Source organism: Falco peregrinus, chromosome 9 (genome assembly GCF_023634155.1).
Source record: "Falco peregrinus isolate bFalPer1 chromosome 9, bFalPer1.pri, whole genome shotgun sequence".
NCBI lineage: Eukaryota > Metazoa > Chordata > Aves > Falconiformes > Falconidae > Falco > Falco peregrinus.
Window position 1 is genome coordinate 2,480,013 of NC_073729.1, and position 19,300 is coordinate 2,499,312.

Consider the following 19,300-nt stretch of genomic DNA (forward strand, 5'->3'; position numbering starts at 1 on the left):
GGCAGGACCCGCGGGTGCGGGCACCGCTGCGGGCAGCGCTCCGCGGGTGCGGGCAGCGCTCCGCGGGGTGGGTGCGGGCGGGCACTGCTGCGGGCAGCGCACCGCGGGGTGCGGGCCCGAGCGGTGCTGCCCGGCGGCGGGGGGATGCGGGTCTCGCTTCTGCCGAGGGCGGGGACTCGCCCGGGGCGAGTGAGGCGGGCCAGGACTGCGGAGCAGGCGGGCGAGCCGGGGGGCCCTGAGGAGCGGTGCGGGGCCGGTGCGGGGCCGGGCGGGCGGCGCGGACACCTGTGCCCCGGGCGCGCCTAGAGACAGCCTGGAACGCGGGACGGGCTGGGCGACCCCCCGGGTCCCCCCCCCCTCCCCAAGGGCTGGGGGCTCGCCTTCGGGCAGCTAGAGGCTCTCGGGGGTGCCCCCCCCCGGGGTGCCCCCCCCCCAGCATTGCGGGCAGGGGCTTGGGGCTTGGACCCCCCTCCTCCTCCCCTCACCTGCAGGGGATGCGCGCAGCCCCCCGCCGCCCCCCGGGGCAGGCCGCGGTGGGTCAGAGCCCCCCACCCGGGAGCAGCCCGCGAAGGAACCGTGCGGCAGAAACTTTCTGTCCCTTCTTCCCTCCCCGAGCTGGACTCCGGAGGGTTACGAGGGAGAAGGAGGGAAGAAGGAAGGGAGGGAGGGAAGAGAGGGGGTTAGACCGCTCTGCAACATTATTGGCTGCGTGGCCGGGCTGGTGCTCGCCGGGGAAGTCAGAGCATGCCCACTGGGGGGGTATAAAAGGGGGGCAGCCGGAGCGCCCTGCCTGTCTCCGCGCTCGTGGGGCAGCCAGCCGGGAGCAGCGGGCAGCCAGGCAGCCGGCCCCGCGCCCCGGCCGGGGGGACGCAGTCAGTAAACACAAAAGTGAGCGCCACCCAAGGGGCAGCCAAAGCAGGAGGAGAAAGAGAAGGAAAAGAGCGGGGGGGGGGGGGAAAGGGGGGGGGGTAAGAAAAGAAAAAAAAAAGGGGGGGGAAAGGAGGAGAAAAAAGAGAAGGAAAGCGCTCGCTCGCTCTCTAGAATAACAAAATACCTGATCGTAACAAAATAACATCCTTCAGACAAAATCCAGCAGGGACCTGACATACCAAAAAGGCAAGGCGAGGAGAGCGAGCCAGGGCGCGGGGAAGGCGAGCCGAGCCCGATCGCTGCCGGGGCAGGAGAGCAGCATGTCAAGCGCCGGGGCAGCCACGGATGAGCGCTGCCGGCAGCCGGCCTTCCTCCCCGGCCCGCCGCCGCCGCCACAAGTTGAGAGCAGCAGCGGCAGCGCCAAGGTAAGCGCCGCTCCGCGCCGCTCCGCGCTGCCCGCGGTGGCACAGCCCCAGGGCTCCGTGCCGGGCAGAGCCGTGCCGCGCCGTGCCGGGCAGAGCCGTGCCGCGCCGTGCCGGGCAGAGCCGTGCCGTGCCGTGCCGGGCAGAGCCGTGCCGTGCCGGGCAGAGCCGTGCCGCGCCGTGCCGGGCAGAGCCCTGCCGTGCCGGGCAGAGTCGTGCCGCGCCGTGCCGGGCAGAGCCCTGCCGTGCCAGGCAGAGCCGCGCTGTGCCGTGCCGTGCCGCGCCGAGCCCGCTGCGCGCCGTTCCCACGCGTGTCGCTAGAGGGACCCCGAGAGCCGGCCCAGCGGAGGCCGGCGGGCTGGCGGGGCGGCCCCGCTGCCGGGGGGGTGCGCGGGGCAGCCCCGGGGGGGTGCGGGGGTGCGGGGGGTGCGCGGCTCCGCGTCCCGGCGGCGGGGGGTGCGGGGGTGCGGGGCTGGTGGGCGGCTGTGCGGGGCCGGGCGGCGCGGGGTCAGGCGGGGTGGCCGTGGGAGCGGGAGGGGACGGACGGGGCGCCAGCTGCGGACACCGGGCAGAGCATCCAACTCGCTTCTGCAAAACACTGCGGTGCGTTCGGTCTCGGAGGGATAGAAATACAGAGAGGAAAAACAAGAAAGCGAAGCCAAAATGGAGTGAGAGTTAATGGTTGGCATGCAGCCTTCGAGTTTGTGTGATTTTTTTTTTTTTCTTCTTCTTTCTTCCCAATTGCTTTTCCCTACAGTAATTGTTTTAAGAGCGCAACTTGGAAAGGTTTTGGCACTCTGTTGAGCAGTAGGGAATTGGGGCACATGAGGAAACGCGGATTTAGCGTAACTGTACCAGCAGATGTGGTTGCCTTGCCTGGAGCCAGTGGCACTGGAGCGGGTTTCTGATACGCCAGGTCTCACTCGGGCGGCGTGGAGCAATCGAGTGTAAAAACAACGTTTGTGTGGGCGGTTTTAAATAGACACCTCGGGAGAACCGCTGCTTTCAACCCGAGTCAAGGCTTCCCAGACAAAGTGTGTAGTTTTCTTCCAAATGCAGGGATGTGCCTGGGAGGCGAAGGCCTGGTTTTCTTCGGGTTTATTTGTTGTCGGTTTGCATCTGTGGGTGCGTGTGTGTGTGGTTTTTCCTTTTGCTGTGCAGGGTTCAGCGTGCTGGGATTTTTTATTCCTCCTCTTGCCTTGATTTAAAGTGGAGTTGAGGAGCCTGGGTGGTGGGGTTTTGTGAGGGTGACTTTGTGCTAAGGACATCTGGAGGAATAAAACCAGCTGACATTTCTGGTTTGAGCTTCACTGAGCTGTTTTGGACCCAACTTGACAATTTTGGTGGGGGTGAATGGGTCAGAGCTGTAAATCTTGCTCCATGTTGTTGACACCCACACAAGTTCACTCAGCCTTTCAAAGGGGCTATCCCAGCTCCTGTGAAAATTCATTAAGGGATAAAAGATTTGACACCGTGGGTCCCCTCCCACTGCTGCATGAAACCTGAGAGCTGAAATGTGTCTGCGTGTGTGTCCCAGCGCTTTTTCTGACAGGTGATCCTTTTTGCAGCCCGGCTGGAGGGCTGCTGCCTTGACCAGGCAACCCGGAGGTGTCAGTGCGTGTCTTCCCATTGATTCCTACAGGCTTTGGTGCAAGCCTGGCTTGCCTCGTGGACCACCAGAGAAAAGCGTTCCTGTACTTTTCTTTATTTAAATAAAGCAAACACAGCAGGTGAGGTCTTATTTTTAGAGGGACCAAGGAGTTGGTGTGTTTCCAGCAGTGCGTATGAGCACTACGAGTGTCCCACACTCTCTCTCCCTGCTCGTGTCCTGGGACTGACCTCTCCAAACCTTCTTTGGATTGTCTTCGCTTTTAAAGGCTGCTGTGTGGCTTAGCGGGCCAAGGAGTTACCAGCCTCCCTCGACCAGTTTGCGTGACAGATCAGGAGAGGTGGGGAGCACTGGGGGAAGAAATCTGCCTCAGGGCTGCAGCTCGGCTCTGAAAGGGTTAAAGCCACTCCGCCAAGACGTAAAGCAAGTTCAACGTGTTGTGGGAATATCACTTGCCAGTAGACTCCAGTCACCACAATTTCTGATTTAACAGCTTAACTTGCTGTTAACTTTCCCTGATACACTCTAGGTTTTGGATGGGAACACAGAAGGGAGAGAGGAACAATAAAGAGAGGAGTTAAGTGGGGCTACTAAAATGGACTTAAATCCCTTCGCTGGGTCCTGCCAGCTGTCTTTAGAAGAGTTAAGCAAGATTGCATTTCCTTTTTTTTATGCAATAAATCAAACGTTTCTGGGCTGCATACCAAAATTTGTGCAATACACCCTTACTCCCCAGTGGGGTGAGTAAATGGTACTGAATACCCCATTCACCTTTTTCAGCTTGATTTTCCACAGCTATGGTAGTTCTTGCTGTGGCACGTAGAGACGGGGGCGCGGGCAGCGCTCCCCAGCCCCTGTCCGCGGGCACAGGAGGCAGGTGTCTCTCCCTGCTCGCAGGGTGGGAGGTGGGAAGGTGACCCCCGGCATGGGGCAGAGTGGGCGATGGGGACCAGCAGTGAAGACAAAAAAGCGAGGGCTAAAAATAGTAGCAGCATTGACAACCTCAGCCATATGAATGTCATGCGAGCCAGGTGCCAGGAACCACGAGGGTTTTATCTTTTTCAAGCCTGAGCTAAACAGCAAAACCCCTGGTCCTGGGTCGCTTTTATTCGCCTGACAGCTCGGCAGTCGAAAGTTTTGTGTTTTGAAGCTTGCTTCTTCCAAGCCGTGGGCTGGAAATCTCCTCCTTTCTTTTTAAGATGAAAAGGGAGGCTCTTCTGCGGCACAGCACGCGGTGGCTCCTCTCCCTTCGGGTATCGCTGAGTGCCTCAGCCCTGCGCCTCTGCCCGAGGTGCAGCCCCTGGGTGGGTTTTGGCTGCCAAGGCACCTGCCTCTCCCTGCTGGCCCTGTGCTGCTTGGCACCTTGGGGCACGGTGGCCCGGTGCCCCACGCAAGGTTGCCCGTGGGCAGGGGTGGCATTCGCTCAGCACGTGTGAGGCTGGCACGCACCCATGTCCTGCCTCTCGGGAGAGCTGTGCTCCACACCGGGTCAGCTCCCCACGCCACCGGGGCTGCCCACCGAGGAGTAACGCGGAGGGAGGGATGCTCAGTGTCTCTCACAGGCGATCACCGGAGCAGTGAAGCAGCAGCGTGCCCGCTTCTTTTTGGAGGGGCGGAGGGTGATGGAGGCTGGGATGTGCAAACTGGGGTTTTCCCCTCCTGTGCATGCCACTGGGTTTGGGCCAGTGAATTTTTGCCGTGCTCCCTTTCAAACGCTGCACTGCTCCACAAAGAAGCAAGTTTTTTGGTTTTTGTTTTTGGGGTTTTTTTTCTTTTTGCTGTCCAAATCCAAATTTTGCAGACTGGGCCATCTGTCAATTCCCTCCTACGTTGTTCTGTTCGTATTAAATTGTAATGAAGGCCAGACTGAAGGAGGAATTAGGTCAGACAGGAGGTTTAGTCTCCATTTTTGGGGAGATGTTTGTTGCCCAAGAGAGGCACTGTGGTTTCGTTGGGTCAGTGCAAGCCTGGATGCAAGGGATGCTTAAGCTGTCCTCTGAGATTGCGCTACAAGGCCCAGTTGCCATTGTGGCCTCTTGGCCCCCAGCTCCCCGGCAGCTGGACAGAGATCTGCAGGAATCTGGATAGCTGATTCTGCAGGAAATCCTGAAAAAAATCCTATAATGGTCTCGGGTGGGAGGGTGGTTTCCCTGCAGACCTGCCTTCGGGCTGTCTCCGCAGCCACCCCGAGAGGACACCCTCTGCTGGTGCATCCCCACTGGCTGGGGGCTGCTGAGAGGGGTTTGGGTGTCCCCGGCCATGGGTGCAGCAGCACCTGCTGCGAGGTGGGGATACACAGGAGCCCCAGGGCAGCAGCAGCATCCCGCATGCAGCAAGCTGGCTCCAGCAGCAGCCTGGCTTTGCAGGGGGACCGGGGAAGTCAGGAGAGGTACACAAAGCATGGAGAGCAAAGCAGACTCTCTCCAGGCAAGGAAAGGCCAGCAGCAGGCTCTGATGGCTCCTCTGAGCCACTCCTGCACCCAGAAGGTTGCTCTCAGGGGTGGATTATTCAGGGGAGATTCAGGTGCAATTCCCAGAATGGTACAGGGCACCTGTGCAACCGAGAAATTCCTCTTGCATCACCCTGGTGCACACTGCGTGGGGTCTGAGCCCTTGTTAGGAGGAATCTGGTGGTTGGGTTGTTGGGCACCTGGCACGTCTGGCGCTGCCGTTCCTACCAGCCCTGGTTACAGCAGCATCCCGAGGCATTCGGGCTCTCTGCAGGCACGTGAGGGGGAACAGCAGCCGGCACGGCTGATTCAACCTGCTTTGGCAAGAAGGAAACTTTGGTGGGCGTAGCGTCTCTCTTAGCAGAGATGGGATCTTGTCCTTTAGGAAAGCGCCTCACTTACCTCTTGCTGCCTTATCCCTTTGACATCTTGTGAGAGAGGCTTTCTAGTAAATACTGAAGGTTCTTCCAGCTGTTGGTGTGAATTTACTCCTGTCTCACAGCTGAGGGGGCTGTCCCTGCCCTGATGCTTGGACTAGAAACCAAAAGCAGTGCTGTCCCACGTCTCCAGTGAAGGCTAGGAGCGGTTCCCAGGGCTTTGCCTCACGATGCTGAGCTGGCTTTGGTGAAGCCATGTGCAACCTGTGCTTGTGCCGGGTCACGGGCTGTGGGTACCCAGCCACGCTGTGCCACCTCATTCCAGGGAGCAGCGCTGTCTCCGGCAGCTGCGGTGGGGCAGGTGTGAGCTCTCCTGCATGGGTGCTGCTCATCCCTGCTAAGGAGGACCAGGAGGGGCGAAGGATTGACTGAAAGGTCATTGGGATACACCGAGCTGGTGATGGCACCCTGGGAGCCTGTCTAGCCTTGGGGTGAAGCCTGGGGGCTTTTCTCTGCAAGTCAGTAGGGCCAAAGCAAGAGGGAAGGGCTTGTGGGGTTGGGTTGGGTTGCAGCTCCATCAAGCTGGAGAGGAACTGCTGCATCGGGTAGTAAATAAAGATGCTTTTTGCTTTGCTGCCTGGTTTCTCATTACATGGCTGCTGGAGGCAGTGAGGAGACACCAAGGTGACATCGGTGAAAAGGGCCGGCACTTGATTCTTGGGCACAGGGGCACTTCATTGCATCGCGCACCTCCACGTTAGCCCAGCTCTGGTTGGCAGCGTCAGGGCCGTCCCTGTCCTCGTGGCTTCAGGGGGGCTTCCTGGCCAGAGTTATGGGGTGTGTGGGCACCCTAAAATAGCTCTCAGTGGAGGTAGGGAAGGCTGCCGGAGGCTGCCTTGGGCTTGCGGCGCGGGTTGTGCAGGGGCAGGTATTTTCTGAGGAGCACAGGTATTTTTCCACAGAAGGTATCAGTTCTCCCCAGCATCAGATATCGCCTCGCTGACAAAACTTCACTCTCCTTTTGCTTCAGAGCATCTCACCCCTTCCTTTAGACTGAATGTGGAGGAAAGACTGGGATTGTCACCCATGCCACCAAGCAAGTCCCTTCTGGGGAGCTGGCTCTGGCTTGGGGGTGTTCAGCACACAGCCTGCTCATTAGCCGCAGTGCTCACAGCCAGCATGAGCCTAATCAGGGATGGGGGATTATTTGGGTGTCCTGAAGTCCCGCGTCAGCAGCTTTGATGGCGGAGCTGGCTGGCACACATCTGCCACCCCGGCAACGAGCTGCTGGTGCTACCTGTGCCCATGGGACACCAGCAATCAGGAGCTGCATGTACAAAAAGATGAAAAGGGCCTGTGGGGGCGGGGAGGAAAGGGAGTGGGATCATTGGTCTCTCACCAGGTGGAGATCTGGCAGCTGATGCTGCTGCACCAGGGCCAGCAAGAATCAAGCAGTGAGGGTGATGCTGCAGTCATGCCAGGGGGGCCTGGAGAACACCCATCAGCCACTTGATAAAAAAAATCAAGGTGCAAAGGTGTCGGTGGCAAAACACTGCAGCCTGGCAGCACAGTGCAGTCATAACCCGGTGCTGACCTCCTGCTCCTAGTGTGATATAGACCAAAGCCATGCCGAAGGGACTGGTGCTACGGGAAAACCTGGTCCGGTCCCATCACTTGCTGGTTTGAGTGCAGTTTGTTCCCAGGGCTGCTGCCTCTCTCTGTCCAGAGCTCTGGAGGGGTTTTGCCAGCCTTGGTGGTCTCTGCCAGCACAGACTGAGCAATAGGATGGGCCTCGGAGCTCATGCCGGGGGGGGGGGGATGCCTCCCTCAGCCTACCCAGACCTTGCAGCCTCTGTTTTGGCTTTTCTTGCTACTGATCCCTGCCCTCCTGCTGCTCAGAAGAGCTCACAACTTGTAAGCATGGTGCATTGCTAGCAGCGACGATTTGAGCTATGTGCTAGTAAAAGATTGGTAGCAAGGGTGGCTTTATTGCTGGCAGGACTGTAGCGGTGCCCCGGGGGAGCTGGGCTAATTTCCTGGCTGCGCTGCAGACTTCCCCCGTGACCTTGGGCGAGTCATTTAATCTATCCTGGGCTTCGGCTCCATCTCCGAGCATCCCGGGGGGGTGAGGTAATATTCATTAACTGATATTATTCTCGAGTTGCTCAGATGCTATGGTGATGAAGGCTGGATGTGAACCCCAGCGTCTTGGCTGAACATTAGCAAGGAGAGGGGGTGCTCTGCTTGACATGTAGCATTGCCCCAAAGCAGCTGCTGTTTTGCCACACTTCTCCTCTTCATTTTGAGCTGGCCGGTCTGGCCACCATCATTATTTGGCTGTATCTATACAGTGATGCTCATCACAGGGGGGCTGTAACGCCTTGAGCCATCCATGGGTTTCACCTTACCCAGTGAGGCAATAGCACCCTCGCTTTACACCTGCAAAGCTGACAGGGAGGTAAAGCTGTTTGCTGGAGCCGAGTCAGGGGAAATCTTGGGGTTAGTTAGAAAATATCCAGGGAGTTTCTTTTTTATTCCTCTGCACTGGCTGATACCCCCTTGGCCCTCCTTGGTGATGCCTCAGGTGCATTTCCCGTGGGAGTGCTCTGCTCCTGAGGGATGTCTTCTCGGTCCCAACTCTCGTCAGCAAACATGGCTTGTGCAATCAGCCCTTTGATTGCCTGAGCCTCGGCCATGCCAGTGTCTTGCGTGCGCGGGCTGAAGGCCGCTGCTTCCTGGCAAAATCCAGCTTTCCTCAAAAGCAGCTCGAGGACAGATTGAAACTTTCACTTGTTTCTGCTTCGGGGGAATGTGTGCTGAGGTAGGGCCTGAAAGCCTGTCATAGGAAATGAAATTAAGAACACCTCCTGATAATTGTTTGAATGATTGCCCATATAAAAGGGGGGAAAAAAATAAAACAATCATGTGGTTGAAAGAGAAAGGGGGAATAAAAACCTTTCAGAGGTAGGCTGAAGTGGGATTTTCCAATGGAAAAACTGCTTCAGTGCAAACCTTACCCGATCAGAGCGGCGGGGCGAGCGCGGGGAGCCAGCCTTGCACCGGTGGCCGGCTCTGTGCTGCCGGTCCTTGCCTGCAGCATCCTGACATGCCTGGGCATCAGACCCCAGGCGCACTGTGGGCGGGGGGCATTGCCTGTGGGAGGTGGCAGAGAGGGGTCTCTCATGTTAACGCTGTGCCTCTGTCCCCAGGTGCAGAGGATGTGTGCGGCGAGGCGGATGCTGCTGCTGCTGCTGGCTTTCCTGGCCTATGCTCTGGATTCGGCCGCGGCATACGGCACGGCGGAGACCCTCTGCGGCGGGGAGCTGGTGGACACACTGCAGTTCGTCTGCGGGGACAGGGGCTTCTACTTCAGTAAGTGCCAGGCAGCTGCCAGCAGCGGGTGGGATGCTGCCCCCACCCCACGCCTTGCTTTGGTGGAGCAGGGCTGGGAGGGAGAGGACCGGTTTCTCAGCCTGGTGCTCTCATGATTGCCTCATACGTGGCAGGAGAGGGGCGAGAAAAGCGGCATGCTCGGGGTGACGTGCACCCACCTCGCGCCAATGTTGGGGACTGTCTAGCCCCATGGAGGAACTGGATCCTGCATTTGATGCTTGGGAAGATTGAATGTTGCTGGGGAGCCATAGGTGGCTGGCTCACCTGCGATGTGGGCAAGTCATTAGCAGAACGAGGATGTCTGCAGGCAGCTCTCTGCTGAGCTGGGGCCTTGGCTCATTTTTAAACCTTGCTGCCCAAGTGCTGCATCCTGAGAGCAGGCAGGGAGAGGAGCGCCCAGCCTTTCCGAGCAGGCTTTGCTTGGGTCTAGCAGCAGCTTCTAGGCTGCTCCCAAAATACTCTGTGGCCTCCTGGCTACCTGCTGGTGAACCTGTTGCTGAAGAGTGATGTCTTACCCTTTCAAAGCACATCTAGTGCAAAAAAATGCAGCGTTGCTGTTGTCCACAGGGTGCTGGTGGCTTCAGGACAGTTGGCTGAAGCAGGCTTTTCCAGCCGGGCTGCTCTGGGGATTTGGACCTCTGGCACTAGCTTAGCTGGTAAACGGGGAGGAGGAGGAGTAAACCAGTAGCGATGGATGCTCAGTAGTCTATGGGCGAAGGTGCCTCGAGTGTGACATCTTCTGGTGTTTTGGTCCCCTGCTCTGCTTGGGAGAGGGAAGACCTGGTGTCTTGCTGCATGCAGAGGACTGAACCGCAGAGGAACTGACTACAGTGAAGGTGCAAAGCCAGGTGGGGGGAAGGGGATGGAGATACCAGCTGTACATGGTGCCATGCATTTGGCAGTTGTGCCTCTGCCCTGGGAAAAGGAATTAAAAAGTCACTTTTAAGTAACAGGGTGTTTTTTGGAGCAGTGGAGTCCAGAGCCAGGCTCCCTTTTATCCCAGTCTGCCTGTGCAGGGAACAGGGTGCTGCAAAGTTAGGAGATGACCCAGGATGTCCCTTCCCAACTGGGATGTCCTTCCCAACCGGATGCCCAGCCAGGCTTGGCTGATGCTGTCTGCTGAGGTTGGGCAGGGAGAGGCACAGGGCTTCCACATCCAGCAGCAGCCAGGGTTTGTGCTGTGTGATTCTGGGCTGGCAGCTGGGCTGCAGGGGGCTTTGCAGCTAGCTGGGGGCCATCTCCCTGCCCCGTCCCGGCTGAGCAGCAGGGGGGTTTCATGGCCCCCTCGGGTGTTGCGGGCAGGCGGCGCTTTTGGGGACACCCTGGGCATGCTTCCTTCCTCTGACCCAGCCGAGTGGCGAGGGTTTGCATGTCAGCTGCCCTTCCTCTTCTCATCTCCCCCTTCCACCTTCCCCTGGCCAGCGGGCCCCGCGCCGGAGCTTGGCCACGGCAGCGGATCCGGGGCTGGCGTTACGGGCGAGGCAAGCTCCTCTCCTGCTCTCACACCTCTTCCTCTCCCTCTATATATAGAAGAGCATCCGTCTCCCTTCCGTGGTTTCTCTTCCCTCCTCCCCCTCTCTGGGGATGAAAGGGAATGGGGCTTTTGTTTTACGGACAAACTGACCTCCTTTCACCTCAAATAACCCAGCCTCCCAAGCCAAAATAAAAACACTTTTGAAGGCAGACAAGTTGCTTGGTGCCAAGTGGCCAGTCTGGTGGTTGCAAGGGGATTCTTGCCTTTTATTTTGTCCCCTCCCATTCCCCCTTCTTCTTTTTGAATACTTCTGGAAAGCCCAGGTGCCAGGGGATGAAGCAAAGTCCCCCCTAGTCCCGTATTTTAACCCCTTCAGCATTTAACCAGCTTGTGCTATGCAGGGCTGATGATGTTTGGGCAATGGCTCTACTTGATCAAGGGTTGGACATTGCCAGCTCGCTTCATTTTTCACCTCTGCCTCCATCAGTTGGCCTTATGAAGTGATTACTTCTCCTGGCCGTATTTGTCTTCACTCCTAAACCCTCATGGCTACACTCTCGTCACCGTATAGGCTCAACAGGACACTGTTGTGTTGCATGATTGCAGGTTTATGCCTTAAAATCACGCTTGGGTTTGTCATGAGCACTTCACAGCATGGGACATGCAACCTGATGAGCAACCTGTGCTAACGGAGTTGTTTGCACAGGAGGTAAATGCCTTGGGCAGCCTTGTCCCACAGGTACAGGTGGGCTCTGCTTGCTGAATGGGGCTTGTTGCAAGCATCCGAATGGTAATCTTGAAAAAAACCAAAAATGGTATGAAAATCTGTTAGCAGTTTTCTGCTGCAGTGGTGATCAAAGTACTTAAATGATGCTCTGCATTCTTACAAGGTAGCACTTGGCTAGCAAAGCTAGCTCTGAAACATGGCAGTTTTCATCCGTGTGAGGGGATGCAGCATACTGATGGTGTTCCATTCACCTGGCACCTGGTGATGGGGACATATGCAACCTAAACTGAGGAGGGTGCACCCCCTGATAACCAGGATGCCCATCTGCCCGCTGGCGCAAGGAGTGAGTCCCGGCACCCAGGTGCCCTTGGAGGTCTTGTGGCTGGCAGGCACCTGGGGCTGGGGATGTTGCAGCCTCCTCCGAGAGCTGGGGCTGCCAGAGAACTGGGCCAACAGGGCAGGATCCGGCAGTGCCGGGGTTACCGGGCCATAGAATGCAGGCTGGGCATGATGATGTACACCACGCCAGCCCGCTATGTCCCTGGGGTGCCTGGGCGAGCTGCAGCTGGAGCCGTGAGTGCTTTGCTCCTCTCCACCTCTGCTGTGATTCCTACCCTCCGTGACTTCCAAGGCTTTTGGGGCTGGCCTGCAGGTGCCAGCAAGGTGGTGGCATCCTGCTGTGGCTCGGCGGCAAGGTTGGGACCCCCTCTCCCTGCTCCCTGGCACCCACCCCGGGGATGGCAGCTTGGCTCGGAGGGATGCTGAGTGCAGCCCCAAGTGAAAAAAGTGGGGCAGGTCGAGAGGAAGCCCGGGCCATGAAGTTGCTGTCATGCAATGCTGGCAGGGAGGGGAGAAGGGGCTGCAGGGGGAGAGGCGTCCGACTTCTCTGTAAACAACAGCTCCTGTTTCCTCCTTTCCAACAGCTGATAAGAATTTAGCTCTTTGCAGCCGCTTGTGCTGACGGGGCACATTCTTGCGCGCCCGCCGCTCCTCCGAATAATACTAGGAAAAAGCAGGGGGGAAAGTGCGGTGCCGGGGTGGGGGAGGGCCAGGCCGGGGGCACTGGGACGGGGCCCGGTGCCGCACAAAGGCCCCCTTGTTGCTCCCGACATTCCTGCGACAGGGGCGCGGGGACTGTTTACACCCAAAGTCCCCTTCCACTCGGCTTGCCGCCTGATTGACCGGAGGAGAGGGGACCCGGCCAGGGTGGCACCGGCACCATGCACCCCTCCCCGCAGCATCCCTGCAGCCCCAGCGAGGGTGGGGAGTCCGCAGCAGCAGGGTGGTGATGCCAGGGAAAGGGACCCTCCTGTCGCCCCATGGCCATGGCAATGCTGCTGCCTCTGGCCCAGAGGCATCGCTGAGCTGCAGGTATGCAGCCTCCGGCTTCTCCTGGGAGCGGGTTTGGCTTTGCAGCGCCACTGGGATGCCCAGCTCTCCCTGTCGGGATAGCCTGCTGCCGGACTGGAGGAACCCCAGGCAGCCGGAGGGCTTTGCATCACTGGGCTTTACATTGTGGGGCTCGGCCCCTCGGAAGAGCGGTGGGAGGTTTTGGTGGAGCACAGTGTGGGGAGAAGGAGAGCGTGGCCATTCATCGAAGGCCGCAAGGAAGCGCGTTTCCTCGGGAGGAGGCAGTCATCGCTGCGATGGGAAGTGGCTCGCACGCCCCGTGGTGCTACAGCCTGCTGCCTGCACAGCTCGCCCCTGCGGGCAAGGGACGGATGGCAAAACCCTCCCTGGGTTTGGCAGTGGTGGCAAAGTGAGATGTCACCAGTGGGCAAAAGTCAGGAAATTCAACCTTTAGTCTGTGTGTAAATCATGTTATGGAACAGATGCTTTTCCCAATCCAGGTCAGCAGTGATACTGCTGTTAACCAGCAACGTCCTGGCAGCTCTTCCTGGAGTTGTTGTCTCCAGGTACTTTCTGCAACTAAATTCCTGGGTTTTATGTTTGATTTTTTTTTTTTTTTTCCCCTCCTAAAGTAACTCTCCCACAGAGGATTGTATTGGCATTTGGCGAGATCCGTATGAGCAATTATGTAACGGGAAATGTGCCCTATCAGGCCATCGCAGCAGAGCTGGCAGCGGCGCAAGGGGAACGGCATGCAGCAGCTTTATGCAAGAGAAGAAGGGGCAGCGCGCCGGGGCTGGGGGCCACGCGTGTGCCTGCTGGCTGGGCAGGGGTGGGAAGGTGCGGGAGGGGCTGTGCTGCCGCAGTGGTCCCTGCGGGGAGCTCACCCTGGTGTGCCGCACCTGGGCATTTACAAACACGTGCTGCCGTGATCTTCCTGCATGCTCCCGTGCCAGAAAGTGCCCTGGATGGCGAGGCAGTGAAAATGGTCCCACTTTGCCTGTTGTTTCCCCACCCCCCTGCCTCGCCTCTTCTTTCCAAACAAACACATAGCTGCAAGCGGGCAACTTCTGTTTTTGAGAGGAGACATGTAACCTTTCAAAACCTCAGCTTCTTCCTGAACCGTGCATGTTGTCACTTGTGCAACCTTCTGTTCTGCGGGAGTGTGAATGCAGCCCCCTGGGGATGTGCTAGCAATAGGGGGTGACTTGAATTTTTTCTCTTTTCCTTCCAAACTCTCCTTCTGCCCATGCTCAGGGTGCCTATCTGGAGCAGCCTAATGCTTCAGCAACCTGCTATGCATGCAGGTGTGGGCACTGCGGTAAATAGGTGCAGAGCGGGGGCCGTATACGGTGTGGGGTGTCGGTGGCAGTGCACATCTCCAGTGGACCTTGCTGGGCATCTTGTACATATAGAAGAATACATGCACCTGCCCCCAGTCTGGCTCCTCACCCCCATCTCCCTTCCCTTGGGCATCGCTGCCTGGATTGCCTGCATCAGCATCACTTGTACAGGCACCCAGCACACCTGCACTGTCTTTAAAGGGAGGGCCCAATCCGGCATGCTTGTTGGCCATAGGAGTTTAATTTTCTCTCTATAAATGCTTAACAGTGCTCCCTTCACTGAGTGGGAGGGAACTGTCCTTCTCACCTTCCCGTGGGGCTGGCTAAAGGTCATGCCTGAAATTTTTCCGAAGAAAAAGGAGGGTGGTGGCACAGAGGGGATGAATGTGGAAAACAGCGCATTTGAAATGACTCCTGAAAGCGGGCTGCATGGTGTGAGTCAGCTGCCCCACCACCCCGCGCCCCCATGCTGTGTTTGCTCTCATGACCATTGCAGGGGCAATGCACCGGCATGGAGCAGCACGAGGAGCAGCTTCCCCCTGGTAGGGGCATGGCTGATTTTAACGGGGAGCAGGTGCCCTGCTGCAGGGGCTTTGCTGTTACAGAGCCCATGGCGAGGTATGGCTGTGGGGCTTTCCATGCCAGCATTGCGCAGACAGGGCTGCGTTGCACATGCACGTCTATGTTGCACATGTGGGGTTGCACTGCGGGCACGGAAAACTCTGCTTTGCAGTTTGTCCCAACGCACTTTGGGTGGGCACCCAGATGGGATACCCCTCGGGGAAATTGGACAGCACCTTGCAAGCCAGAGCCTTTATATCTTCACCCAGGCCAAATACTTGGGAGTGCCTGCTTCATCTGGCGTGTGGGGGGGTGATCGCGGGTTGTGCACGGGGCCAATGTGGACCATTTTGTGCATTCCCACAGGCCAGCTGGGAGGTGGAGGCTTGGCGTGGCGTGGCGAGCAACATTAGGCATCGTGCTTGCACCGCTTGCTCTTGGTTTTTCCCATGCCCAAATTGTCCTGGGCAGGATGCCGTTCTGGATACTGTTTGCAAGCCCCACTGGTGCTGGCCTCCGCTCCCCTCCCGCGAAGCACCTCGCACTCGGAATTGCTGCTCAGGGCAGCGTGCGGAACCCTGGCTGCAAACCCCATGTCAGCAGAAGCGCATAATGTGCCGTGTGTGAAAGCGTGGAGAAAATCCTTTGATTTCGGGCCAGTTTACGCTTTGGAAGTCACAATTCCCAAGCAAATTTGTTTTGCATCAGAAATTCAAATTTTCCCCATCTCTTTTACGTCAAGAGGGGGAGGAAAACAAGTAAAACTGGTGTAAGCTTTTCCTTCAGAGCACTTTGGCCATCGTTAGGAGGTGATATGAAATGCACTCAGCTGTTGCTGCACTGGACGCAGGCTTTCTCATCCTTCTGCAGGAAGAAACAGGAGAGGAACTCTTATTAAAAGATTAAGTTTAATAGCTATTCTTGGCAGGTGCGGGAGCCTGTATTCTTTCTGCAGCTGTCTCAGAGCTGTCCCATCTGGTAAAATTTAGCCGCCTTGGTTTGCTTCACCTGCCTGAGCGTCGACCTGACAGAGGGAGGTTGGCAGCCACAACGCCGCGCTGCTTCTTTCTAATAAAATTCACTTGCCAGGATCAACATCAGAGACGGTCGCAGTAATTGGCGCAGTGCTGGCGGCCAGGCTGGGCTCGAGCTTCCTCGCGTTAGCTGTGCCCGAAATGGCTGCCCGCACGGGAGGTATCGGAGGGGAGTAAATCACTGCCATAGAAACACCTGGAGTTAGTGCCGCACACATGCGGGGAGCCCTGTTGGCGTCAACGGCATTTGTCTGGGAAAGTCTTAACGTGAAACTCGGCCAGTTTGCAGGCACGTGTCAGCTTGTTTGGGAGAATCGCTGCTATTTTTGAAGCGTGTGGGAATCACCGGTCTCTGGTGGCTGGTGGAGGGATGCTGGCAAGGGGATGGGTGCCATGCAGGCGGGGAGAGGGTCCCATCCAGGTTGGTGGCTAACACTGGGGTCTTTGCTGTTGCAGGTAGACCAGTGGGACGAAATAACCGACGGATCAACCGGGGGATCGTGGAGGAGTGCTGCTTTCGGAGCTGTGACCTGGCTCTGCTGGAAACCTACTGCGCCAAGTCCGTCAAGTCCGAGCGTGACCTCTCCGCCACCTCCCTGGCAGGGCTGCCAGCGCTCAGCAAGGTAGGGGGCTGCGCCAGGGTGGTGGCCCCTTACCGAATAAATAACAAGAGAAAAGATGGGAAGGCCATGGGTAGGAGAGGACAAACCCCAGCTGCAGGGTCTGTTGATTCTGCAGAGCCTTTGAGGGATGGCCACCACTGGCAACTTGTTCCAAGTGCCCTGCAAGAAGGTGGGGGACTGAGGTGGGCTGCATCGTAGGATCACAGAATGGGTTGGAAGGGACCATTAAAGGTCATCTAGCCCAATCCCCCTGCAGTGAGCAGGGACAGCTTCAACTCGGCCAGGTTGCTCAAAGCCCTGTCCAGCCTGACCTTGGATGTTTCCAGGGATGGGGCGAGGTTTCTGTGGGATGGATGGAGCTCAGAGAGGGAAACCCCCATTCGGAGGGTGGGCAGGCTTGTGGTGAGGCTGATGTTCCTGTCCCATCCACTTGTAGGAGAGCTTCCAGAAGCCCTCGCACGCCAAGTACTCCAAGTACGATGTGTGGCAGAAGAAGAACTCCCAACGGCTGCAGCGGGAGGTGCCCGGCATCCTGCGGGCTCGCCAGTACCGGTGGCAGGCAGAGGGGCTGCAAGCAGCCGAGGAGGCCAAGGCACTGCACCGTCCCCTCATCTCCCTGCCCAGCCAGAGGCCCCTGGCGGCACGAGCCTCCCCCGAAACGGCTGGCCCCCAGAAATGAACCATGACCAGCCATCTCGATTTTTGATCTCCCGGGGGAGGGCGGGAGGACTGGTGAGACCCGGCCCCTGAGCCCCTCCGTCCCCGGGGCCCCCGAGCCGCGGAGCGGGGCGGCGGGGCACCCTCATGCCGCTCCGGCCCCAACCAAACAACAGACACAGCAAGGAGGGGTGGCGGCGGCGGCAGCCAGCAGCGCCGCTCCCGCGGCATCGTCCTTTGGGGGGGGGGAGGGTTGTTTCATGTCCCAGGCCTGTTTCATTCCCCCATGCCCCCAGTATTTCCAAGCCTGTACTTGCAAAGGGACAGTTTGGCACTTGAACTTTTTGCTGCCGGGCGCTGCGTGACATCCCTGGTGCCAACGCCAGAAGACAAAAGAAAGAGCAAGAGGGAAAAAGGATATGAAGTTAATTTTTTTTTTAATCTTTTTTTTTTTTTTTCTTGAGAAGAAGAGTCCATTCCATGTCTTTCTTGACAATAAAGTGAAAAAAAAAATAAAATGGGGAGAAATATTGAGGGACATATTTTTTTCGCCTCATTCCCGCCCCACTTTTTTCTTCTTTGTTTTTCTTTTTTTTTTCTTGTGGTTTTCTTATGTTTATAACTTTCTGTTGCACCTTTAAAAGAAAAAACATACCTGAGAAGAATTTTTGAGGAGGAGCCCCCATCTGCATTTTTGTGTGTGTGCTTCATTACAAGATTCCAAATCGACTTGCACCTTTTTGAAATCATTGATGACGTGAGAAAGAGAGGAAGAGGAGAGAGAAAGCGAGAAAGAGAGAAGAAAAAGGAAAGGGGAAAAAAGAAAAAAAAAAAGAAAAAAGTGAGCTGATGCTCACTTTAAATGGAGGAGGCGTCTGCATTGCACATTTGCCACGGATTTAGTTGATTTATATATATAATATATTATATAACTTTTTTGGCAAAAAAAGCACTATTTTTATGGGACATTTTGTGTAGTATCTGAAGAGGGATTGTAATGTTTAAAATGTGTTATGGTGCTAAAGTAAGTTGGAAGGGAAGAAACCCAGAAATAGCAAGGGAGGGTGGGGAGGGAAGGACAAGATAGCGAATACTGAACTTGAAATTTTAGCTTTTCGTTTTAGGAAAAGTGTGATAAATGTGTTTCTTTTCTCTTCTGAAATATAGCTTGGTCATGACCATATGAGCTAGTTGGCTGTTACTCATGTACACAGATGCACGCACACACAGAAATACATCCACACGCATCCTTTTTTTTTTTTTTCTAAAAAAAAAAAACAAAACAACACAAAACCACCACAATTTAGACTAAAAGGGAACTGTTCTAGAGACAAACTCATTTTGAATGGTGAAGGTGTTGCCAGTTACAACTCGAGGCCCTGCTTCTGCACAGACCCCCGGTGGAGCTTGGCGTCCCGAGCCACGGGGGACCTGCTGCTCCCTCCCCATCCTGACACCTCACTCACACTGCGCTCCGGTGAGCGGGCGGCCCTCGCTGCCGAGCCCCTGCAGAAGCATCAGCTCCACGCCCCACCAGCTCCTTTTCCTTCTCTTGCCCTTTGTATCCTTCTCGCTGGACCCCCCTCCCTGTCCCGCACCCTCCTGCCCTCGCCCCCGCCCTGGGCTGCGGAGGAGGGGGGCTGCACCCCGGGGGGGTCAGGGCTGGGACTGCCGCATGGGATGGGGGACGGCAAGTCTCTGGCTTGAGGCTCGGGACTCGGTGAGCGAATGGGTTTGAGAGGTGGGCAGAGGGCTGTAAAATAGGTTGGTTTTAAAATAATATATATTATCTGTCTAGGAACCGTAAAAAGGGGGGGAATCAATTACATCTCCCTAATATACTCTCACTTGCTAATAAAATGGGGACACTCTGTTAACCAGTTCTGTACTTGCTTTGTCTTATATATCCATACATTTAAAACATAAAAAAAAAAAGACTACTTGAATTGTATTCTATTTCGTGGTTTGAAGGGGAGGGCTAGGGGGAGTCTTGAGAGGGGGAGGATTTTAATGTATAATCTTTTTGTTTGTTATTACCTTGCAATGTTGAGCCATGAAGCCTTTGTTTAAAAAAAAAATGGCACTGCAATACACAACAAAGAAAATCCTTTATTTATTTTATTAAATATATATGGAAAAGAATGAAAATTGGTCCAAATTAAGGGGTATGGGGAAGGGAAGTGGGTGGGGTGGGGAAGGCAGAATAAAAACAGAGCAATTGCAGATAATTGACTTTTTTTTTCCTTTTCATGTGTCTTTTTTTAAAAGAAACCTAGGTTTTATTTTTTAAAAAGAGAAGTAAAAGCTTTCCTGGATGCTTTGTACCAAAAAAGTAAAAAATGAAAAAAAAAAAAGAAAAGAAAAGAAAAGAAAATCTGTTAAGCAAATAAATATCCATCCAGAATATGAA

General features: G+C 56.3%; 1 protein-coding gene across 1 annotated transcript; it reads left to right on the forward strand.

Annotated features, from left to right (window-relative positions):
* The first annotated feature begins 778 nt into the window (after positions 1–778).
* Positions 779–19,300, forward strand: IGF2 (insulin like growth factor 2). The gene is made up of 5 exons (XM_055814357.1): positions 779–888; positions 1,083–1,295; positions 8,938–9,100; positions 16,067–16,233; positions 16,670–19,300. Exons 2-5 carry the CDS (start codon positions 1,191–1,193, stop codon positions 16,910–16,912), a joined length of 678 nt encoding a protein of 225 aa, XP_055670332.1. The 5' UTR covers positions 779–888; positions 1,083–1,190; the 3' UTR covers positions 16,913–19,300.